This window comes from Ambystoma mexicanum, chromosome 1q (assembly GCF_040938575.1).
Source record: "Ambystoma mexicanum isolate Mex_15411 chromosome 1q, UKY_AmexF1_1, whole genome shotgun sequence".
NCBI lineage: Eukaryota > Metazoa > Chordata > Amphibia > Caudata > Ambystomatidae > Ambystoma > Ambystoma mexicanum.
In genome coordinates, this window is record NC_090922.1 from 1,251,602,771 (window position 1) to 1,251,628,547 (window position 25,777).

The window sequence follows — 25,777 nt, forward strand, 5'->3', positions numbered from 1 at the left end:
CTCTCCTGTTAACCCCCACCCCCGCTCATGCCCCGCATCTCCCTCGTGTTCCCCCACCCTCCGCTCATGCCCCGTATCTCACTGCTGTTGCCCCCAGCCCCCGCTCATGCCCCGTGTCTCCCTGCAGTTTCCACCCACCCCCTCTTATGCCCCGTGTCTCTATCCTGTCACCCCCCACCCTCCGCTCATGCCCCATGTCTCTCTCCTGTTACCCCCCACCCCCCTCTCATGCCCCGTGTCTCCCTCGTGTTCCCCCCACCCCCGCTCATGCCCTGTGTCTCCCTGCTGTTGCCCCCCACCCCCCGCTCATGCCCCGTGTCTCTCTCATGTTGCCCCCCACCCCTGGCTCATGCCCCGTGTCTCTCTCCTGTTACCCTCACCCCCCTCTCATGCCCAGTGTCTCTCTCATGTTGCCCCCCACCCCCGGTCATGACCCGTCTCTCCCTGCTGTTGCCCCCCACCCCCTGCTCATGCCCGAGTCTCTCTCCTGTTACCCTCAACCCCGCTCATGCCCCGTGTCTCTCTCCTGTTAACCCCCCACCCCCTTTCATTCCCCGTGTCTCTCTCCTGTTACCCCCCACTCCCCGCTCATGCCCCGTGTCTCTCTCCTGTTGCCCCCACCCCCGCTCATGCCCCGTGTCTTCCTGCTGTTGCCCCCCACCCCCGCTCAAGCCCCGTGTCTCTCTCCTGTTAACCCCCACCCCCTGCTCATGCCCCGTGTCTCCCTGCTGTTGCCTCCCACCCCCCACTCATGCCCGTGTCTCCCTGCTGTTGCCCCCCCACCCCCCACTCATGCCCCGTGTCTCTCTCTTGTTACCCCCACCCCCTCTCATGCCCTGTGTCTCTTTCCTTTTACCCCCCACCCCCAGTCATGCCCCGTGTCTCCCTGCTGTTGCCCCCCACCCCCGTTCATGCCTCGTGTCTCTCCTGTTACCCCCCACCCCCACTCATGCCCCGTGTCTCCCTGCTGTTGCCCCTCACAACCCGCTCATGCCCCGTGTCTCTCTCCTGTTACCCCCACACCCCTGCTCATGCCCCGTGTCTCCCTTGTGTTCCCCCCACCTCCCGCTCCTGCCCCGTGTCTCCCTGCTGTTGCCCCCGACCCCCGCTCATGCCCCCTGTCTCTCTCCTGTTACCCCCACCCCCCTCATGCCCCGTGTCTCTCTCCTATTGCCCCCCACCCCAAGGTCAAGCCCTGAGTCCCTCTCCTGTTGCCCCGACCCCCCAGCCATGCCCTGTGTCTCCCTGTTGCCCCCCACCCCCCGGTCATGCCCTGTGTCTCCCTCCTGTTGCCCCCCACCCCCGCTCAGGCCCCGTGTCTCTCTCCTGTTAACCCCCACCCCCTGCTCATGCCCCGTGTCTCCCTGCTGTTGCCTCCCACCCCCCACTCATGCCCGCGTCTCCCTGCTGTTGCCCCCCCACCCCCCACTCATGCCCCGTGTCTCTCTCTTGTTACCCCCCCGCCCCCCTCTCATGCCCTGTGTCTCTTTCCTTTTACCCCCCACCCCCCAGCCATGCCCCGTGTCTCCCTGCTGTTGCCCCCCACCCCCGTTCATGCCTCGTGTCTCTCCTGTTACCCCCCACCCCCACTCATGCCCCGTGTCTCCCTGCTGTTGCCCCTCACAACCCGCTCATGCCCCGTGTCTCTCTCCTGTTACCCCCACACCCCTGCTCATGCCCCGTGTCTCCCTTGTGTTCCCCCACCCCCCGCTCATGCCCCGTGTCTCTCTCCTGTTGCCCCCCACCCCAAGGTCAAGCCCTGAGTCCCTCTCCTGTTGCCCCGACCCCCCAGCCATGCCCTGTGTCTTCCTGTTGCCCCCCACCCCCCGGTCATGCCCTGTGTCTCCCTCCTTTTGCCCCCCACCCCCCGCTCATGTCCCGTGCCTCTCTTCTGTTACCCCCCACCCCAAGCTCATGCCCCGTGTCTCCCTCGTTTTCCCCCCACTCATGCCCCGTGTCTCCCTGCTATTGCCTCCCACCCCCGCTCATGCCCCGTGTCTGTCTCCTGTTACCCCCCACCCCTCACTCATGCCCCGTGTCTCTCTCGTGTCGCCCCCACCCCCCGGTCATGCCCCGTGTCTCCCTCCTGTTGCCCCCCAAACCCTGCTCATGCCCCGTGTCTCTCTGCTGTTACCCCCACCCCCCTCTCATGCCCCGTGTCTCTCTCCTGTTACCCCTCACCCCCCTCTCATGCCCCGTGTCTCTCTCATGTTACCTCCCACCCCCGGTCATGCCCAGTGTCTCCCTTCTGTTGCCCCCCACCCCCAGTCATGCCCCATGTCTCCCTGCTGTTGCTCCCAACCCCCCGCTCATGCCCCGTGTCTGTCTCCTGTTACCTCCCACCCCCCTCTCATGCCCCGTGTCTCCCTCGTGTTCCCCCCACCCCCGCTCATGCCCCGTGTCTCCCTGCTGTTGCCCCCCACCCCCGCTCATGCCCTGTGTCTCTCTCATGTTGCCCCCCACCCTCGCTCATGCCCCATGTCTCTCTCCTGTTACCCCCACCCCCCTCTCATGCCCCGTGTCTCTCTCCTGTTGCCCCCACCGCCTGGTCATGCCCCGTGTCTCCCTGCTGTTGCCCCCCACTGCCCGCTCATGCCCCGTGTCTCTCTCCTGTTGCCCCCTACCCCCCGCTCATGCCCCATGTCTCTCTCCTGTTAACTCCGACCCCCCGCTCATGCCCCGTGTCTCCCTCGTGTTCCCCCCACCCCCGCTCATGCCCCGTGTCTCCCTGCTGTTGCCCCCCACCCCCCGCTCATGCCCCGTGTCTCTCTCATGTTGCCCCCCACCCCCGGCTCATGCCCCGTGTCTCTCTCCTGTTACCCCCACCCCACTCTCATGCCCAGTGTCTCTCTCATGTTGCCCCCCACCCCCGGTCATGCCCCGTCTCTCCCTGCTGTTGCCCCCCACCCCCTGCTCATGCCCGAGTCTCTCTCCTGTTACCCTCAACCCCGCTCATGCCCCGTGTCTCTCTCCTGTTAACCCCCCACCCCCCTTTCATTCCCCGTGTCTCTCGCCTGTTACCCCCCACTCCCCGCTCATGCCCCGTGTCTCTCTCCTGTTGCCCCCACCCCCGCTCATGCCCCGTGTCTTCCTGCTGTTGCCCCCCACCCCCGCTCAAGCCCCGTGTCTCTCTCCTGTTAACCCCCACCCCCTGCTTATGCCCCGTGTCTCCCTGCTGTTGCCTCCCACCCCCCACTCATGCCCGTGTCTCCCTGCTGTTGCCCCCCCACCCCCCACTCATGCCCCGTGTCTCTCACCTGTTACCCCCCACCCCCCTCTCTTGCCCCGTGTCTCTCTCCTGTTGCCCCCCACCCCCCGGTCAAGCCCCGTGTCTCTCTCCTGTTGCCCCCATCTCCCAGTCATGCCCCGTGTCTCTCTCCTGTTACCCCCCCCACCCCCCGCTCATGCCCCGTGTCTCTCTCCTGTTACCCCCTGCTCATGCCCCGTGTCTCTCTCCTGTTGCCCCCCACCCCCTGCCCCGTGTCTCTCTCCTGTTAACCCCCACCCCCGCTCATGCCCCGCATCTCCCTCGTGTTCCCCCACCCTCCGCTCATGCCCCGTATCTCACTGCTGTTGCCCCCAGCCCCCGCTCATGCCCCGTGTCTCCCTGCAGTTTCCACCCACCCCCTCTTATGCCCCGTGTCTCTATCCTGTCACCCCCCACCCTCCGCTCATGCCCCATGTCTCTCTCCTGTTACCCCCCACCCCCCTCTCATGCCCCGTGTCTCCCTCGTGTTCCCCCCACCCCCGCTCATGCCCTGTGTCTCCCTGCTGTTGCCCCCCACCCCCCGCTCATGCCCCGTGTCTCTCTCATGTTGCCCCCCACCCCTGGCTCATGCCCCGTGTCTCTCTCCTGTTACCCTCACCCCCCTCTCATGCCCAGTGTCTCTCTCATGTTGCCCCCCACCCCCGGTCATGACCCGTCTCTCCCTGCTGTTGCCCCCCACCCCCTGCTCATGCCCGAGTCTCTCTCCTGTTACCCTCAACCCCGCTCATGCCCCGTGTCTCTCTCCTGTTAACCCCCCACCCCCTTTCATTCCCCGTGTCTCTCTCCTGTTACCCCCCACTCCCCGCTCATGCCCCGTGTCTCTCTCCTGTTGCCCCCACCCCCGCTCATGCCCCGTGTCTTCCTGCTGTTGCCCCCCACCCCCGCTCAAGCCCCGTGTCTCTCTCCTGTTAACCCCCACCCCCTGCTCATGCCCCGTGTCTCCCTGCTGTTGCCTCCCACCCCCCACTCATGCCCGTGTCTCCCTGCTGTTGCCCCCCCACCCCCCACTCATGCCCCGTGTCTCTCTCTTGTTACCCCCACCCCCTCTCATGCCCTGTGTCTCTTTCCTTTTACCCCCCACCCCCAGTCATGCCCCGTGTCTCCCTGCTGTTGCCCCCACCCCCGTTCATGCCTCGTGTCTCTCCTGTTACCCCCCACCCCCACTCATGCCCCGTGTCTCCCTGCTGTTGCCCCTCACAACCCGCTCATGCCCCGTGTCTCTCTCCTGTTACCCCCACACCCCTGCTCATGCCCCGTGTCTCCCTTGTGTTCCCCCCACCTCCCGCTCCTGCCCCGTGTCTCCCTGCTGTTGCCCCCGACCCCCGCTCATGCCCCCTGTCTCTCTCCTGTTACCCCCACCCCCCTCATGCCCCGTGTCTCTCTCCTATTGCCCCCCACCCCAAGGTCAAGCCCTGAGTCCCTCTCCTGTTGCCCCGACCCCCCAGCCATGCCCTGTGTCTCCCTGTTGCCCCCCACCCCCCGGTCATGCCCTGTGTCTCCCTCCTGTTGCCCCCCACCCCCGCTCAGGCCCCGTGTCTCTCTCCTGTTAACCCCCACCCCCTGCTCATGCCCCGTGTCTCCCTGCTGTTGCCTCCCACCCCCCACTCATGCCCGCGTCTCCCTGCTGTTGCCCCCCCACCCCCCACTCATGCCCCGTGTCTCTCTCTTGTTACCCCCCCGCCCCCCTCTCATGCCCTGTGTCTCTTTCCTTTTACCCCCCACCCCCCAGCCATGCCCCGTGTCTCCCTGCTGTTGCCCCCCACCCCCCGTTCATGCCTCGTGTCTCTCCTGTTACCCCCCACCCCCACTCATGCCCCGTGTCTCCCTGCTGTTGCCCCTCACAACCCGCTCATGCCCCGTGTCTCTCTCCTGTTACCCCCACACCCCTGCTCATGCCCCGTGTCTCCCTTGTGTTCCCCCCACCCCCCGCTCATGCCCCGTGTCTCTCTCCTGTTGCCCCCCACCCCAAGGTCAAGCCCTGAGTCCCTCTCCTGTTGCCCCGACCCCCCAGCCATGCCCTGTGTCTTCCTGTTGCCCCCCACCCCCCGGTCATGCCCTGTGTCTCCCTCCTTTTGCCCCCCACCCCCCGCTCATGTCCCGTGCCTCTCTTCTGTTACCCCCCACCCCAAGCTCATGCCCCGTGTCTCCCTCGTTTTCCCCCCACTCATGCCCCGTGTCTCCCTGCTATTGCCTCCCACCCCCGCTCATGCCCCGTGTCTGTCTCCTGTTACCCCCCACCCCTCACTCATGCCCCGTGTCTCTCTCGTGTCGCCCCCACCCCCCGGTCATGCCCCGTGTCTCCCTCCTGTTGCCCCCCAAACCCTGCTCATGCCCCGTGTCTCTCTGCTGTTACCCCCACCCCCCTCTCATGCCCCGTGTCTCTCTCCTGTTACCCCTCACCCCCCTCTCATGCCCCGTGTCTCTCTCATGTTACCTCCCACCCCCCCGGTCATGCCCAGTGTCTCCCTTCTGTTGCCCCCCACCCCCAGTCATGCCCCATGTCTCCCTGCTGTTGCTCCCAACCCCCCGCTCATGCCCCGTGTCTGTCTCCTGTTACCTCCCACCCCCCTCTCATGCCCCGTGTCTCCCTCGTGTTCCCCCCACCCCCGCTCATGCCCCGTGTCTCCCTGCTGTTGCCCCCCACCCCCGCTCATGCCCTGTGTCTCTCTCATGTTGCCCCCCACCCTCGCTCATGCCCCGTGTCTCTCTCCTGTTACCCCCACCCCCCTCTCATGCCCCGTGTCTCTCTCCTGTTGCCCCCACCGCCTGGTCATGCCCCGTGTCTCCCTGCTGTTGCCCCCCACTGCCCGCTCATGCCCCGTGTCTCTCTCCTGTTGCCCCCTACCCCCCGCTCATGCCCCATGTCTCTCTCCTGTTAACTCCGACCCCCCGCTCATGCCCCGTGTCTCCCTCGTGTTCCCCCCACCCCCGCTCATGCCCCGTGTCTCCCTGCTGTTGCCCCCCACCCCCCGCTCATGCCCCGTGTCTCTCTCATGTTGCCCCCCACCCCCGGCTCATGCCCCGTGTCTCTCTCCTGTTACCCCCACCCCACTCTCATGCCCAGTGTCTCTCTCATGTTGCCCCCCACCCCCGGTCATGCCCCGTCTCTCCCTGCTGTTGCCCCCCACCCCCTGCTCATGCCCGAGTCTCTCTCCTGTTACCCTCAACCCCGCTCATGCCCCGTGTCTCTCTCCTGTTAACCCCCCACCCCCCTTTCATTCCCCGTGTCTCTCTCCTGTTACCCCCCACCCCCCGCTCATGCCCCGTGTTTCTATCCTGTTGTGTTGCCCCCCACCCCCCGCTCATGCCCCGTGTCTTCCTGCTGTTGCCCCCCAACCCCGCTCATGCCCCGTGTCTCTCTCCTGTTAACCCCCACCCCCTGCTCATGCCCCGTGTCTCCCTGCTGTTGCCTCCCACCCCCCACTCATGCCCGTGTCTCCCTGCTGTTGCCCCCCCACCCCCCACTCATGCCCCGTGTCTCTCTCTTTTTACCCCCCCACCCCCCTCTCATGCCCTGTGTCTCTTTCCTTTTACCCCCCACCCCCCAGTCATGCCCCGTGTCTCCCTGCTGTTGCCCCCACCCCCCGTTCATGCCTCGTGTCTCTCCTGTTACTCCCCACCCCCACTCATGCCCCGTGTCTCCCTGCTGTTGCCCCTCACAACCCGCTCATGCCCCGTGTCTCTCTCCTGTTACCCCCACACCCCTGCTCATGCCCCGTGTCTCCCTTGTGTTCCCCCCACCCCCGCTCATGCCCCGTGTCTCCCTGCTGTTGCCCCCGACCCCCGCTCATGCCCCCTGTCTCTCTCCTGTTGCCCCCCACCCCCCTCTCATGCCCCGTGTCTCTCTCCTATTGCCCCCCACCCCAAGGTCAAGCCCTGAGTCCCTCTCCTGTTTTGCCTCGACCCCCCAGCCATGCCCTGTGTTTCCCTGTTGCCCCCCACCCCCCGGTCATGCACTGTGTCTCCCTCCTGTTGCCCCCCACCTCCGCTCAGGCCCCGTGTCTCTCTCCTGTTAACCCCCACCCCCTGCTCATGCTTCGTGTATCCCTGCTGTTGCCTCCCACCCCCCACTCATGCCCGCGTCTCCCTGCTGTTGCCCCCCACCCCCCACTCATGCCCCGTGTCTCTCTTGTTACCCCCCTGCCCCCCTCTCATGCCCTGTGTCTCTTTCCTTTTACCCCCCACCCCCCAGTCATGCCCCGTGTCTCCCTGCTGTTGCCCCCCACCCCCCGTTCATGCCTCGTGTCTCTCCTGTTACCCCCCACCCCCACTCATGCCCCGTGTCTCCCTGCTGTTGCCCCTCACAACCCGCTCATGCCCCGTGTCTCTCTCCTGTTACCCCCACACCCCTGCTCATGCCCTGTGTCTCCCTTGTGTTCCCCCACCCCCCGCTCATGCCTCGTGTCTCCCTGCTGTTGCCCCCGACCCCCGCTCATGCCCCCTGTCTCTCTCCTGTTACCCCCCACCCCTCTCATGCCCCGTGTCTCTCTCCTGTTGCCCCCCACCCCAAGGTCAAGCCCTGAGTCCCTCTCCTGTTGCCCCGACCCCCAGCCATGCCCTGTGTCTCCCTGTTGCCCCCCACCCCCCCGGTCATGCCCTGTGTCTCCCTCCTTTTGCCCCCCGCTCATGTCCCGTGCCTCTCTTCTGTTACCCCCCACCCCCCGCTCATGCCCCGTGTCTCCCTCGTTTTCCCCCCACTCATGCCCCGTGTCTCCCTGCTGTTGCCTCCCACCCCCGCTCATGCCCCGTGTCTCTCTCCTGTTACCCCCCACCCCTCACTCATGTCCCGTGTCTCTCTCGTGTCGCCCCCACCCCCCGCTCATGCCCCGTGTCTCCCTCCTGTTGCCCCCCAACCCCCGCTCATGCCCCGTGTCTCTCTGCTGTTACCCCCACCCCCCTCTCGTGCCCCGTGTCTCTCTCCTGTTACCCCTCATCCCCCTCTCATGCCCCGTGTCTCTCTCATGTTACCTCCCACCCCCCGGTCATGCCCCGTGTCTCCCTTCTGTTGCCCCCCACCCCCAGTCATGCCCCATGTCTCCCTGCTGTTGCTCCCAACCCCCCGCTCATGCCCCGTGTCTGTCTCCTGTTACCTCCCACCCCCCTCTCATGCCCCGTGTCTCCCTCGTGTTCCCCCCACCCCCGCTCATGCCCCGTGTCTCCCTGCTGTTGCCCCCCACCCCCGCTCATGCCCTGTGTCTCTCTCATGTTGCCCCCCACCCTCGCTCATGCCCCGTGTCTCTCTCCTGTTACCCCCACCCCCCTCTCATGCCCCGTGTCTCTCTCCTGTTGACCCCCACCCCCGGTCATGCTCCGTGTCTCCCTGCTGTTGCCCCCCACCCCCAGCTCATGCCCCGAGTCTCTCTCCTGGTACCCATACCCCCGCTCATGCCCCGTGTCTCTCTCCTGTTACCCCCCACATCCCCTCATGCCCCGTGTCTCTCTCCTGTTGCCCCCCACCCCCTGGTCATGCCCCGTGTCTCCCTGCTGTTGCCCCCCACTGCCCGCTCATGCCCTGTGTCTCTCTCCTGTTGCCCCCCACCCCCCGTTCATGCCCCGTGTCTCTCTCCTGTTCCCCCACCCCTCGCTTATGCCTCATGTCTCTCCTGTTACCCCCCACCCCCCGCTCATGCCCCGTGTCTCTCTGCTCTTGCCCCCCACCCCGCTCATGCCCCGTGTCTCTCTCCTGTTACCCGCCACCCCCCTCTCATGCCCCGTGTCTCCCTCGTGTTCCCCCATCCTCCGCTCAAGCCCTGTGTCTCCCTGCTGTTACCCCCCACCCCCCGCTCATGACCCGTGTCTCTCTCATGTTGCCCCCCACTCCCGCTCATGCCCCGTGTCTCTCTCCTGTTTGCCCCCCACCCCCCTCTCTTGCCCTGTGTCTCTCTCCTGTTGCCCCCCACCCCCCGTCAAGCCCTGCGTCTCCCTCCCGTTGCCCCCCACCCCCCACTCATGTCCCGTGTCTCTCTTCTGTTACCCCCACCCCCCTCTCATGCCCCGTGTCTCCCTCGTTTTCCCCCCGCTCATGCCCCGTGTCTCCCTGCTGTTGCCCCCACCCCCACTCATGCCCCGTGTCTGTCTCCTGTTACCCCCCACCCCCCGCTCATGCTCCGTGTCTCTCTCCTGTTACCCCCACCTCCTCTCATGCCCTGTGTCTCTCACCTGTTGCCCCTCACATCCCGGTCATGCCCCGTGTCTCCCTGCTGTTGCCCCCAACCCCCGCTCATGCCCCATGTCTCTCCTGTTACCCCCCCACCCCCCTCTCATGCCCCTTGTCTCTCTCCTGTTGCCCCCCACCCCCGAGTCATGCCCCGTGTCTCCCTTCTGTTGCCCCCCACCCCCCAGTCATGCCCCGTGTCTCCCTGCTGTTGCCCCCAACCCCCGCTCATGCCCTGTCTCTCTCCTGTTACCCCCACCCCCCTCTCATGCCCCGTGTCTCCCTCGTGTTCCCCCCACCCCCCGCTCATGCCCCGTGTCTCCCTGATTTTGCCCCCCCACCCCCAGCTCATGCCCCATGTCTCTCTCATGTTACCCCCACACCCCGCTCATGCCCCGTGTCTCTCTCCTGTTAACCCCCCCCCTCTCATGCCCCGTATCTCTCTCCTGTTGCCCCCCACCCCCGGTCATGCCCCGTGTCTCCCTGATGTTACCCCCACCCCCCGCTCATGCCATGTGTCTCTCTCCTGTTACCCCCAACCCCCTCTCATGCCCCGTATCTCTCTCCTGTTGCCCCCCATCCCCGGTCCTGCCCCGTGTCTCCCTGATGTTACCCCCACCCCCCCGCTCATGCCACGTGTCTCTCTCCTGTTACCCCCACCCCCCTCTCATGCCCCGTGTCTCTCTCCTGTTGCCCCCCACCCCCCGCTCATGCTCCGTGTCTCTCTCCTGTTACCCCTCACCCCCCTCTCATGCCCCGTGTCTCTCTCCTGTTACCCCCAACCCCCCACTCATGCCCCGTGTCTCTCTCCTGTTACCCCCACCCCCCTCTCATGCCCCGTGTCTCCCTCGTGTTCCCCCCACCCCCCGCTCATGCCCCGTGTCTCCCTGATTTTGCCCCCCCACCCCCAGCTCATGCCCCATGTCTCTCTCATGTTACCCCCACACCCCGCTCATGCCCCGTGTCTCTCTCCTGTTAACCCCCCCCCTCTCATGCCCCGTATCTCTCTCCTGTTGCCCCCCACCCCCGGTCATGCCCCGTGTCTCCCTGATGTTACCCCCACCCCCCGCTCATGCCATGTGTCTCTCTCCTGTTACCCCCAACCCCCTCTCATGCCCCGTATCTCTCTCCTGTTGCCCCCCATCCCCGGTCCTGCCCCGTGTCTCCCTGATGTTACCCCCACCCCCCCGCTCATGCCACGTGTCTCTCTCCTGTTACCCCCACCCCCCTCTCATGCCCCGTGTCTCTCTCCTGTTGCCCCCCACCCCCCGCTCATGCTCCGTGTCTCTCTCCTGTTACCCCTCACCCCCCTCTCATGCCCCGTGTCTCTCTCCTGTTACCCCCAACCCCCCACTCATGCCCCGTGTCTCTCTCCTGTTACCCCCCACCCCCTGCTCATGCCCCATGTCTCTCTCCTGTTGCCCCGCACCCCCGGTCATGCCCCGTGTCTCTCTGCTGTTGCCCCCACCCCTCGCTCATGCCCCGTGTCTCTCTCCTGTTACCCCCCAACCCCCTCTCATGCCCTGCGCCCTGCAAAAGTATCCCTGAACTCAAAGGGCACCTGCACTAAAGAAGAAAGAATGGAAAACTTTGGATCAGGCAATGGGAAACTCACATTGGACCCCCGGTGAATCCTATGTTAGTTTCATGATAGTCGTGCTCTCCCTGGTTGCAGGATGAAGATCAGCCGGGGCCTCATCTAGGGTTTATTCCTGACCCAGCGATCAACCCTGTACCAAGTCAGGCTCCCTATATTCCAGTGGAGGAATGGGTAAGGGTAACCTGCCACATCCAATTTACCAGGAGCAATGGGATCAGGATTAGTCTCGAAAGAACACTCTCAGAGTCGGGTTCACGTCCTCTTCTCTCACTGCCAGTGTCAGCTCAAACTCATCCTGGACTTGGAGCAGATGGTTCCATTGCAAGGTCTTGATGTTTCTTGGCTGTCCTCATACCCATAGTCAGTAGACAGGCAGCACTACTAATTGATGCTCAATGTTGAATGGTTGAGACTCCCACTTGTTACTCAGCTTGTTCTGTCCACTCTTTTTCCAGGCTGTGGATCAACAGACAATCACCAGGTGGAAGACTTGCATCAATGTGCAAGATGCAAGGCAACTGAGGATCTGTGTAGCCCAGAATTGGTTTGAGTATTCGAGGAGCTCAAGTAGTGAGGATCTGCCTCAGCTCCTTGAATGCCTCCTGGCATTAGTCGGTCCACCTATCATCAAAGGGCTCATGTGGATGGTATAAATGGTCTGCAGAGTAGTCCTGCCGCTCCTCTAGTTATGCAGGTATCCTTTGATGAGGTCCACAAGCGGTTGCACGATGTTGGCATATCCCACAACAAATCTCCAGTAGCTGTTAAAGAAAGGAAACTCTGTAACTCCTTCAAGTTCTGAGGTCTTGACCAGGTGAGGAAGGCTTCCGTCTTTGTGGGATCTACAGGAATGATGTCTGCAGAGATGACGTTTCCGCTGTATTTGATGCTTGTCCAGCAAAACTGGCACTTGTTCACACTGACCTTTAGCCCTTGCTCCCTTAGGCAGTAATTCTGCCAAAAATGCCCCATAGAGTCCAATGAAAAAAAGGGATCATACTCCGCCACCACCACGTGTAACCCACCTGTAAATCTGCCAAACTAAGTGGTGGCAACGGTAAGTCCAGTGGATTTACAGACAGAATACTGCCCAACTCGTAATCACCCCCATTGTCAGGTGAGATTTCGTTCAATTTCTGATTTGGCCATGTACTAAGCAGAGCATGATGTAACATTACCATTACATGAGTTCATGTTAACATAAAACACACTCAGGCCTATAAATACTTTCTTAAATGATTTCAACATCTTCACAAAACCTCTCTTTTACTTCCTTGAAGCATTACATATCTGTAAGGCATTTAATGTCAAAGAGCCCACATACAAAATGTTTAATATCATAATACATCTTCATTAAGGAGACTTCAACATCATCACACACCATCCATGTGAGGACTTCAATATCATCACATATCAACCCTGTGGGGACCTTAACATCAGCACACACCACCCATTTGAGGACTTAAATATCATCACATATCAACCCTGTGGGGACCTCAACATCAGCACACACCACTCATTTGAGGACTTAAATATCATCACATTTCATCCCTTTGGGGACCTCACCATCAGCACACACCATCCACGTGAGGACTTCAATATCACCACATATCAACCCTGTGGGTACCTCAACATCAACACACACCATCCATGTGAGGACTTCAATATCATCACATATCATCCCTGTGGGGACCTCACCATCAGCACACACCATCCATGTGAGGACTTCAATATCATCACATATCAACCCTGTGGGGAACTCAACATCAGCACACACTGTCCATTTGAGGACTTAAATATCATCACATATCATGCCTGTGGGGACCTCACCATCAGCACACACCATCTATGTGAGGACTCCAATATCATCACATATCATCCCTGTGGGGACCTCACCATCAGCACACACCATCCATGTGAGGACTTCAATATCATCACATATCATACCTTTGGGGACCTCACCATCAGCGCACACCATCCATGTGAGGACTTCAATATCATCACATATCAACCCTGTGGGGACCTCAACATCAGCACACACCATTCAGTTGGAGGATTCAATATCATTGCATTCCATTTCTATGGGACCTTGAGCATAAATACACACTATTCTTATATGGCCTTCTATACAATGACACACCATCCCTGTGAGGACCTCTATGTCATCAAACAACATCCCAACGGAGACCTCAACATGACCACACACCATCCTTTTGGTGGACTCAGTACCATCATATCAGCTCTATTGGGACTTCAGCATCATTACATACTATTCGTATTCACATACCCTTGTATGGCCAATTGGGTGCATCTGTGGCTTCATTTGCATCACCTGAATGCATTTTCCTTCACCATTTGGGTATTTTTGGTTGAATTGGCCACTATTTTTGGCAGTGTTTCGTTCGGTATTTTTACCTGAAGATAGGATGGAATTAGCATTTTTATTTCCAGCTCTAATTCCACTGGAGGATTTAGCCCCGGGGGAATTATCACTGGTTTTCATTACTTTTTCCTCCAGCGCTCATTTCTTCTGGGTTAATTTCACCAGAGGAATTAGTGTCCATTTTCAATAACCCTTATATCAGCAGATTGATCAAAGTGGCGCTAATTCCATTACTGCCACTTTTTTCCCTTAGAGATCAACTTGTAAGGAAACCAAATGAGTATCAATTAAACATCAACTTTGTGAATATTTTTTGAATAATAAGACAAAATGTGATGCCAACATTCAATTAATTCACATATCAGACTATAGACAAGATGACATCCGTGCACATAATGTGTTGTCTTGACAGTGTAGAATTCAATTTCATCACACACCACCCCTATGGGGACTTCAACAAAATCACAGAAAAATAAGAAAGTAAAGTAAGTCATATTGCGATTCGTTTATTACAAAAGTAGTCAATGCTTGAAATGAATCTGGAAGTGTGTTGTGCAATCAATGAGGGAAGATTTACATTGCATATCAATTATATCCAATTCTGTAAACATACAAAATACACAAAAAACAGCTTAATTTCATTATTTTACATTTAAACGCAGAGTTCAGGCCATTTAAAACACAATTGTATTTGTGTATAAATGGTTCCCATGAATCTGCTGTCTGCTGCCTAAGCATGTAGGGCATCTGATTTATCAAGTGTGTTTAAATTCCTGTCCGTGTGTTGATGACTGCAATACCACACCCACCCAGCGGGGGCAGAGCTGAGTAAAAAATCAACACACCAAAATAAACACAGGTCCCCACAAAGCCATTTTTTAAAAAGTTCTAAAAATTGGCACAGATGTCTTTTAAGTTGTTTTAAGTCATTTGGAAGGCATTACCATGTGGGGACTTGGGATTAGGTCCCCACAGTGAAATCAAGTCCCCACAGCGTGTGCATGTTTACACACCAAAGTCCCCACAAGGATAGTAACACACACACACACACACACACACACACACACACACACACACACACACACACACACACACACACACACACACACACACACACACACACACACACACACACACACACACACACACACACACACACACACACACACACACACACACACACACACACACACACACACACACACACACACACACACACACACACACACACACACACACACACACACACACACACACACACACACACACACACACACACACACACACACACACACACACACACACACACACACACACACACACACACACACACACACACACACACACACACACACACACACACACACACACACACACACACACACACACACACACACACCCCTCCCCCCCCCCCACCATTTTGCTTGTGACATTCAGGGAGAAGAACAGCAAAATAAATGTGAAAATGGTAACAGTGTGTGGCCGAACACTAGAAACGCTACTGTGTAAAGTTGCATGCTAGAACTTTAAAGTGCTAGTTCCTAAGACACGTTGAGAAAGTGAATACGATGAAAACGGTTGCATGCACTATATTAGAGTCATAGCTTATATAGCACCATTTAGAAAGCAAATGACAGGAGAAATGCTACATTCTGGAACTTGATGTTACAGTTACCAGGGCTCCTTAAGGAGGGAGAAAAGATGCATGGTGATACCTAGAGACAGAGTACTTGGAGCACCTTTTAGAAATGATATTAGCAGAGAAACACTGCTCCCTGCAACTTGAGGTTCCTAGAGCTTATTGTTGAGAAAATGAATCCACTAGTTGCATGCTGGAACTTGGCGGGTGAGACCCAAGATCACGTTGAGAAAATGAATCCAATTGGAACTGTTGGATGCTTGCATTTGCAGGAACACACGCTGAGAAAATCAGGCTGGGATTTGGAGTCAGAGTTCCAAAAGCACAAAAAGTGAATGTAAGGATAACTGCTGCAAGCTGGGATGTTTTTGATGCATAGCATAGTTTCAGTTCAGCATTGGAAGGTTTGTTAGTGACCAAGGAAGAAAGGTCTGCGCACGCTTGCAAGTGGCACTGTATGTTCGCAGGCCGCCTATACTGCTCTTTTAAAGGGGGTGAGAGCCCACCATGTGAGCATGCAGTCTGTAACTTCACCTCCCTCTGGGAGCCTCCATAGAGTCCCTCCTGTCCCCTCCAGAAGACCCCTTCTTGGGACACGAAGTGTGTGAGCCACTGGTCCACCCACAATCGTCAGATTCCCACGTGCATGATTTGGTAATGCAGCATTCACACAGCACATGCAAATGAGGGAACACTCTCCCTACAGAAATGTGCCCATAAGGGTAGCCCCTTCATTGATATCAATGTCCCCCTGCAGCCAAACACAAACGCACAAGGCGCCTCATTACTAAATGGGCTGCAATTCCGTTGGAGTTACAGCCAAACTCGATCACCATTACCGCCTCTCGGACTAGCATAATTATCTCTGAGTTACAAGTGTTGGTATGGTGCTGACAATCTCCATTCATGGTGGACATTGCTGGATACTAAGTGCTAATTCCTCCTGGGGTCATTCCTCTAAATATTGGAGTTAAAATGGAGGATGTATCTCCAGCAATTGTCCGGATGTAAATCGGACACTTCAGTGCCAAAGTGGAATTCGATGGTGCTGTAAAAGTAGCATGAAAAGTGGAGGTAACAGAATTACTGCTGAAAAAGCACTGCACTGCAGGCCTCGTAATGAGGCCCATGCTCTTTTCTGCAGGATGTCCGCATGCATAGTGATGCCCCTCGCCTAGCCCTAGTTCTGAGTTCACTTTGTTCCTAGCTGGATCTAGTAATCACTGCTTCCTGCCTCTTTATTTGTGGTTTAATTCATACGATTACCTTTTGGTTGCAACAAAGCCTTTGAGTTGTAAAATAATATGCTATTTTGAGAACATGCGCCATGTTTTTTCTCTTGCTAGACAGAAAATGTTTGGATTCCTGTGGAGATTAAGGGGGCACTTGAAAATACAGTTCCCCGCGCCGCCTTCATGTCCATGTTCATCCTGGAGATTGATCAATTCATCCTCACCCCACTCTCAACAGCAGCTATCGATGCTGAGGACGACGAAACCCCGAGAGATCGATTGGTCTTCAATATTACAAAGCCGCCACCAGTGGGCTATATCACCCACTTAGATGACCACACGAAAGCCATAACTTCCTTTACATGGCAGGACTTGAACGAAATGAACATTGCATACCAGCCACCGAACATTACCCACGCACAGAGACAGAACTATGAGGTGAGGTATTGGCGTTCTGGGTCTGTAAAACATGATTATCACTTCTGCAGCAGTGCTTAAAACCGGTATTCGCATAATTGACCTGAAAACATTTGAGCTAATACATTTGATCAATTTTTTTTTTAAATCTTTTATTCAGTAAAATTGAATTAAGTATATATATATAGGGGTGGGGTAAGGGTATAGATTAGGTTAAGGGGAAGTGGGGAGGGAGCTGCAGGCGGGCTACAGGGGGTCTCCCCCCGCATTTTGGACCAAATAAAAGGACAAATAAATTTGATCAAATGTGATTAGGTCAAAGGTTTTAGGTCAAATAGACCCAAACCCTTAAACTTCCATTTAATAATACCTTTATTATACCTGGACAAAGCTTGAAGTGTACCAAAAAAGTGAGCGGAACATTAACGCCAGAGTGTTTGGTGGCTTGCTATCATGAAAAAAACATGTCTGAAGGGATTTGTAGACGTGGGAGTAGATGGCCAAGTGGGTGAGATGGGAAAATAAAGGGAGTTCTCCAAGGATATTTTAGGGGATGCTGGGTTCTCTTTGGTCCAACAGATGTCAGTTTGGATGCGACTGCTATGAAATCTTTGTTTTTTTCCAGCCTTTAAGAATACCTTACACATTGGTTTACTGCTTAGCAGAAGGCCAAATTAAATTATTTGCTTTAAAAGGAGTTCAAGTAATAGGATAAGATACGCTTAAAAAATGTAAAAAAAATAAACCGTTCTTGTAAAAATGGTTGTCAAATGTGATAGATCTATTAACCGCGTAAAAAATACAATTAGTGAGATTCTGTTGCGTTAGTTCCCACAAACTGCGACCTATGTAATGGCAGTCCAGTAAACCTTTTTTTACATGTATTCCTTGATTCAGTAGCTCTTTTACTTTTCTCTTCAGGTTGAATTTGAAGCGATTGATGGCCATTTCAATAATAGCTCTCCTATCATGGTCCATTTCTCCATCAGAGCAGCAGAGACCAATGCTCCCAGGGTGTCGTGGAACATGGGCAAGTACACATAACTAACTGATAACTTGCTACCCAAAATAGAATTGCTTTGAACTAATGAAAAATCGCTTTCAGTTTACCTTTAGTGATACATACAATTCTCATTTAAAGACTGAAGATTGTTTTGTATAAAACCCAAAAATATTTTATGTGATAAACTGTTAGAACAAAATGTTATGCTGATGCAATGGACAACACAGTATGGCATCCATGTTGACTTCTGTACCTGTCACTCTGTCTCTGTAGTACGCTATAGAACGTTTTGCTTTTTTTGCTCCTCGCACATCTGTTCATCTCTGCACACCTATTCATTTGAGTGTGTATACAGCACCAAACACACTACTAAAGGCAGCTTCGCAGGGATTTGCAAGAAAGAGCAGGGTAAACAAGAAAACATGTAAAAGTGTTCAGGAAAAAGCTAGTGTGTAGCAATGCCCCGAAGGTCGTGTTGCTCTTAGATGGACAGGAAGGCAATAGCTGAAAGTCCTTAGAGGGCACAGGGACCAAGTCAGACTGAGCAGAGAGGGGGCGAGGAGACGACATTGTGATGCAATATGATTTTAGGTTGTGCGGGAAGACTGGAGAGTGGGCAAGGTCCTTTGCCTCAATTAGCTATGTGGGCATGGCAGCAAGAGCCAGTGGAGAGACTTGAGTCAGGGTTTAATGTCTTCATTCACAACAATCATTTTTTGTAGTCCTGTGCCTAATCACAGAATTAATAACAACTTTAATCCTCAGCATGTAATATTTGTTTCGTTAGAGGGTGAAATCTCTACTTTAGTAGTTCTAGAACGTATTCATTGTACTCAGAAAGAGATAACGTTCACACTAATGAGTTTCCGCTTGAATGTTTTAATACTAAACCACTAAGTTTTGCAGTAACCTGTTGCTAATGAAAAAACATAAAGGCCATATGTTTATCCTCTGGGCCATATCAAGGTGTAACGCAATCAAAGCTTAAGCTTCTGCAGAAACAGCAATTACAGAGAAAATGTATTAACTGCATAGATCCACGTTCCCTGTGAAAGCAGGACCTATGTGATCATTGCGAAAATAAAATCTTGGATCCCTAAAATACTGTTTAAAAAAAGAAATGTTTTTATATATGCGGGCGAGACCCCCCTATTTGCAACCCCCAATACCCCTCCACCTTTTTTTTTATGACCGTGTGTTTCAGTTATACGTTTGTATTTAATGGTAAATTCTACATTGGTTAACTTGGTAAGGGTTCATCTTGCCTACATTGGTGACGTTTATGATGTCTATTTTAATTATGGCGTTAGTTTCTATTTATTGGAGTTGGTTGTGCTTTGAAACATTGTTCTTCATGACGGCAAATAATAAAAAAGTGTTTGGCACTTTGTAGCTAAACGTTCATGTGTACCTTTGAGTGTGGATAGATTTTGTCATATCAGTATAGCTCACCTAATTAGCTGTTTTCTTATAAATATTAACAGCCTCTTTTATCATCTCTTCTTGGCTCTGAATATATATGGGATTGTCAAGATCCTGTTGGGTCTTTGTATATATCTGTAAGGTTATATTATTTTTTCCCTCGACTGCCTTACATGTAGAAGTTGTACCTTCAAATGACAGTATACTAAATGTAATGTAATGTATTGGAGAAGCTACTTAAATGAGTTGTTGGCATATAGTGGATCCCGTCATATTCAGCACCTGACTGCGTTCCTTGTGTTTGTATAGGTGCCATTTTGTTTGTACCTTCAAATGTTTCTGTATCAACTATAAATATCGTTTAGATTCTATTGGCATGGATACAAACTTATTCAATGTATATCTAACTATCATTATAGTGGAGACAAGAAACAAAAAAACATACTCAGTTTCTTTGGGCATTGTGTTATTCCCAAATGAGATCATTCCCACCACTGTGGCCATTTTCCTGACATATCCAGTATTAATTTTGGATCCCCCTGTCATTAAACTGCCAGTTAAGTGTGCATGCTGTTTCCATAACAGGTTTCTGGATAGCAGTACCTCTCCACACTTCTAGAAGCACTGTATCTCACACTTAACTATTCATGCCTACATCTTAACCTAGCAATGTTGTATTTCTTACAGGATTGGATTTGTTAGAAGGTCAGTCCCGTCCAATTACGTGGGAATCCTTTCAAATTGTAGATAATGACAACCTTGATGCAGTTCGCCTAGTAACGGTTGAAGGTTTGCAGCATGGACAGCTCACAGTGAGAGGTATTTAATTCAATTACTTGAAGGAAAATGTTACATTATATGAAAATAAGTGTAATTTAATTGTTTCAGGCCTGCCATTATAGCAATGGTATGAGGAGCAAAAGAAGCTACATTGTATTGTATTATCCAGGAATTTTAGGATACTGTTTTGAATTAAACTGTTATCAATCCATATAAAAGGGAACACTCCCAGAGAAAAATGTTTGCAAAAATGGTATTTGTTCAAATAAATGTGCCAGGAGTTAATTATTCACCACTTGCACAAAGGCTGAAAATGTTGCAAATATGAAACTTCTGTAATATCAACGGCAGCTAACTGTGTTTGTTCCAGTCCACGTTGCAGAAAGACTTTTGGTGTATCAATTTGCAAAATAAATGTGAATACGTATTTTCTTAAAATTGTACAGTTTGAAAAAAACATCTTTCATATTATTAATTTCTATAATGTTTCTGTTCTTTTGCAGGAGGCAAAAGCTTCATGTTCACTGTCCAAGACATAAAAGATGGAGTCATCCGTTATCACCATGATGATAGTGATACAACCAAGGACTATATCGTTTTCCGAATTTTTGATGGAAAGTACAGTATTCGGCACAAATTTCCTATTAACATTCTTCCTAAAGATGATAGTCCGCCTTTTCTGGTAGTCAATGTTGCCTTTGAGCTTGCAGAAGGAGGTACGATCCTTGTGGAGAATCACATGCTGATGGCCTCTGACTTCGACTCTAGTGATGATTACATTCTATACAAGATCACCAAGGCACCGAAAGCTGGAGAGTTGATCAAGAAGCACTTCACGGATCTCTCAGGTAAATAGCAATATTCACGTGTTAAAAGCGCATTATCAATGGGAACATTATCTCAATATGGAACTATATGATTGAAGAACTGAACAGATTTCAAATTGCCTCCAGTCTATAGCATGGAGATGCGTTGAAGACCATAGTAGGGAAATAAATAACAGTTCACAGAATATTTCCAGTGGGTTTATCTAAATGAGATTGTAAGACTAGCGCACATAAAATGTCATTTACAGAAGAAGCAAGATTATAATGGTATGAAAATGTTTTAAATTAATTTGCCGTCATTATTGGCTGTATGCGTTTATATATATTTTCACTGAAAACAACTTTAGTTGAAGGTAAGTTAAGCTTGCACCGTGGAAAATAAAAACCCAGATATTCACCCGCCAACGCAACCAGAACTCCGCAACCTCCATGCAACATGTCACAGTTGACATGACATGGAAACTGGTCTTTTGAAAATATTTGTTGATGTCCCATTTGGACTGTTTTGCACCTGCCTGAAAAACAAAGTGAAACTCAGCATAAGCATTGAAGGGGGCTGGGTTGTATTGCTCAATTGCTTTGGGTTTCTCATGCCCTGTGAAAACTGTCAGAATTGGCATGTGTGGTGTCAGTGAGTGGCAGCAGGTTATTAGTGGTTGCCATGGTAACATTTTTTTAAAAAAAAATATTTTGCACTCCAACCATAACAGCCCTGCAACTAAAGTTTTGTTCAGTGAATTTCATTTTTTTCTCATGCAAGTGTACCCATACCTTTAACCAAGATTTGATATTGCATTTTTGGGGGTTTTAAAGGTATATACAGAAAGACCCATATTGTCCCAGGAGTGGCCTACTGTCAAGCTCGGTCAGTGCATAAGGCCTGAATTTTCCCACTGGGCATGGTCACAGGACACTGGGCATGGTCACAGGACACTGGGCATGGTCACAGGTCACTGGGCATGGTCACAGGACACTGTGCAATGCATGTTCCTTTGACCATGCTCCTGCACCAGATTCAAGCCCAATGTGCACACAGTATTGATCCTCCGTGTAAAGCCCTGGTCCATGGATCGCGACCCACGGTTCGGGAATAGAGCATGCAGAGCATATCACCATTTATTTATATACAGGAGAAACGATGCTCTTTTCACAAAAGAATGTACAATAGATAAGAAATTAGATTGGACGACAAGCAGTGAGCTTCTTACAATCTGATGCGTTTGAGGGACATTCTGGCCAGGTTGTGAAGGGGAGTAAATGGAACAGTCACCGGGGACTCCAATATCTGATACTGACTTGCTAAAGGTTCAGCCAATCTCTGTTCAATCAAAATTGCTATCTCTTTCTGTAGTCAATAAAATTGATTTTTTCAATGCTCCAGGTCCGCAAACAATTCCGCAAATTTAGTTCTGTAATTATGGCATGCAGGGCTGTGGATTGGCCCCAAGGATTGCAACCTTCACGGTAACATTTTGCGTTATTTTCTAAATCAAACCTGCCCATTGAGTTTTATTAGACCAAGTAAACATCATGAGTGGGATCAGATGGCAGATTCTCAAACAAGTTTGGTTTAAATCCATCCAGCCATTTTTGTTGTAGATGTGAGCAAAAATACATATGTGAGTTTGCATGGGAATTGCAACTTTTGGGACCCTCCAAATAACTTTGCCCCACCATATATCACTTCACAAAACTTGTCGGTAAAATTAAGAGCTTGCGCTTCATGGATTTTTGTAATGTTTCATGCAGTTTTTGTCAAGCACCATCGATGTTGTAAGCCACTTTAATGGTAGTTGTTAATTACTGTGTTTTGACGTAAATCCTAATTGTAGCATTTTGAAATAAATATGAACACATGTAAATTACAATAAAAAGGAAAGATATAACATTCTCTACCTAGTTTACAAACTATTGGTATTTACAAATCTAAACTCTATACGATTAAAATACCCCACCATAAATTGCTAAAAAAAAAGGAACAAATCATACAATTCACATTTCATTTATACATCTTTAAAAGTCGAGACACTATACAAATAATTTACCAATTGCCAAAACTACATCCAACAAATTGAGTGAGAGTCTTTTACCATCCTAAAACTATGAATGTTTAAACAGGTTTTAATATCATATATAAGGATATTTTCATCATATAGAGGTTTAAATGCCACTTCGGAAATGCCTATTTTTCTAGCTGCATTGTTTTACCCTGAATATTTTCTGGGTAATCGACTGCCTCTTTAATACCCAAACCGGTTAACATACTTTTTTACACTATTAACCCAGGTGTTGCAATGCGTGTGCAACATCCCAAACGTGGAATGAAGTTCAGGCTGCGTAAATACTATTAGCATGGACAGCTGGTCATTTTAGAGTCAGTATTTCTGTCATTTATTTTAGCCTTTGTGTCCACGTGTGAATGGCACATAGATTTGACACACTCGAAACATGCATTACATGGAGAAAGGAGGAGCAGTAAAAGATACTGTCCATTACACTTAGCATTTAGACCTATGACACACCAAATGTTTCCTAGCAAGTGCCACTGAGTTAGGTTTGTCCTTGTTGCAGTGGAAATAATTAGATTGTGTCACTATTGCATTAGGGAAAAGCTTTTTGTTATTGACAAGTATATGGCTGAAGTGTCAGGTAGCACAAGCATTAAGTAGGGTAGATATTGATTTTTGTTAGGATAAGAGCCACCAGCCACATTAGCCAGAGCTTTGCCCTTTTGAACTGGGCCTGGTTAGAGTGTGCAGTTCTCTATCATTAAGAAGCTCTAGGCTGCACTACTTAGCTTCCGTCCTGTTCATTAATTAGATTTTATTCTTGCGTCCCCCAGCAAGCGTTCAGATAGCCAAGGTCCTGGAGGAAGGGGGCAGTGCTGCGCAGATATCAGTTAATGTTACATAGCCCTAGAAGTGCCGAGGGGCTTTGTGTAGAATGCATTATAACAGTTTTGTTCCTGATGTTAGATTAGTACAATAGTTGTGAAGGGCGGATCTTGGTGAGAACAAGACCTGAATTGAAGCATTGCCAGAATACTGTAGTAGTAATGCCTCCTAGGAGATTCAAGACATCCGGGTCTGCAGTAAGAAAGGCCTGGTAGCACAAATAAATATGAAGAATTAATTTCCAAAGAGTGGATCCTCAGCCACGTTTTTTATGAAGTCTTCTGGTTCTCAGGAAATAGCCAGAATGATGTGTGCAAGAGAAAGCAACAGGTTTCAAAACAGGAGTTGCAAAAAGTGTTGCAGAACAACCTGCCACAAGGTCAGGAACTGTCTGATTTTGCCAGGTGTTTGAGTTCATGGGAAAGGATGCCATTGCATCTAATATGCAGGTCAAACTGTTCACACCTCCAACATGATTGAGTCGCTTGGGGGACATGCACATCATGAAGTTGTCTTGGCCAATGAGAAAATGCCATTGTAGGTTGTCCAATCAAAAAGGAGTATCGTCTGCTGGCTGCACAATTAGGTCATTTTCTTAGGGGGACTGCACTTAGATAATCATCAGCAGTTTACTAACCAATGGGTTTGTGTTGTATGCAGTGTGTTAAGTTTATTGTTTAGGGGCTAGCCAATAGGAAGTGTTGAATTAACACGTACCAGATATTTGTAACAACTGTTTACTTTTTTGTTTCTCCTTAAATACTCATATCAAATGTGGGGGTAATGAAAGACTGCCCCACATCTTGAAAACATCTAGCGACACCTCTTTCTAATCTATTAAAACTGTTTACGACCAGGGGCTAATCCAACAGCAGGTTTCATATAAAAGGTATATTCCACACTAATGAAATCCATTTCAGGAACCTTTTGAAGATGTTTCTAAGGCTATTTGTGATAATACTGTGTGCCTTTTGAATCCACAATGAGCAATTAAGCACCTTTCAGTCAGACAAGTATTTTTGAGAAATGTGAATATGAAATTGTATTTATTGTTAACTACCAAAAGGTACCCATTCTTCGAACGGGTTCTGTGGACAGACATGGCAACACTCATCAATGGTTGAAAATCAGTGATCCGGTAGGTCGATATTCTGATTCGCTTATCGTTTGATGTGCCTTGCACTCTAAAGTAACTGCACTGAGATTGGGCATGTGTGGCTAGCTGACGTACCCCAGAGCATACATTGGAGGGAGGTGAGAGTTGGTGTGCTGCTGCATACTGGGACTTACTGTGCTCTCTCCCCACCTGTTGCATCTCCCTGAAGTAAACAAGTCTTGAGTAAATGCTTTCTGAAGACTGGATTGTCTCCCTAGTTCATTTCTTGATTTCTTAATCATAGTATGGATCGATGGGGGCTATGAAAGATGTACAAGTGTTTGTGAATTAATATAGTAAATTTAATGACCTAAAATGTAATTCAAATATAATTAATTATAATTCCTATTAACTTTGATTTACTGTCAGGTCATGTGTGGGTTAGAAGATATTGCTAAGTTACAACTCCTAATTTAACAGCCCACCCAGCGATTCTGGGACAGTTAATCGCCTGAATTTGGAGTTAAAATTTAATTTTATTTAAATGAAAGAGAACCAAAGAGGGGGGGGGATTCCCTAAGACGTATTCTATGGCATTCACTGCAGTAAAACATATTTGTGCATTGATAACTTGTTTACAGAATAATGAATTGACTTACCTGTGCAAATCTCACTAAAACTGCACAGATGCAGTCACAAAATAGATAAATTAATCAGTTGGCCCATCAGTTGAAAACACTCCTCTGCTGGAATAATTTAGCGTTCAACGTTCCGCGAAATCCTACTCAGTTGCCAATCACCAGCATGTTTTCAACATCGAGCTGGTGGCCCGGAGAAAACGAGTCAGGAAGTTGGCAAGGAAATCTGACTGACCCAAGGATCACCAAAAAGCACTTATGGAAAGAGGAAGGTATAAAAACTGGCTTTGTTCCATTAGACCGCAGATGTACCAGAATGACTCAGAAGGAATGCTTAGAGCTCTAGCTGCTAGAAACCCAAGAAGCTTTTGGACACTGATAAAATCGGAAGGTATGGTGTCCAAGGAAGACCAATCTAACCCAA

At 51.6% G+C, this 25,777-nt stretch overlaps 1 protein-coding gene across 6 annotated transcripts in view; it reads left to right on the forward strand.

Annotated features, from left to right (window-relative positions):
• Positions 1–25,777, forward strand: part of LOC138545302 (FRAS1-related extracellular matrix protein 1-like) — a 1,530,918-nt gene that overhangs the window by 353,116 nt on the left and 1,152,025 nt on the right. For all 6 annotated transcript variants that reach the window (XM_069642060.1, XM_069642059.1, XM_069642062.1 and 3 more), the window contains 4 exons: positions 16,391–16,714; positions 17,615–17,723; positions 19,806–19,937; positions 20,402–20,746. In XM_069642060.1, coding sequence (XP_069498161.1) covers positions 16,391–16,714; positions 17,615–17,723; positions 19,806–19,937; positions 20,402–20,746 — 910 coding nt within the window. The remainder of the gene's footprint in view (positions 1–16,390; positions 16,715–17,614; positions 17,724–19,805; positions 19,938–20,401; positions 20,747–25,777) is intronic.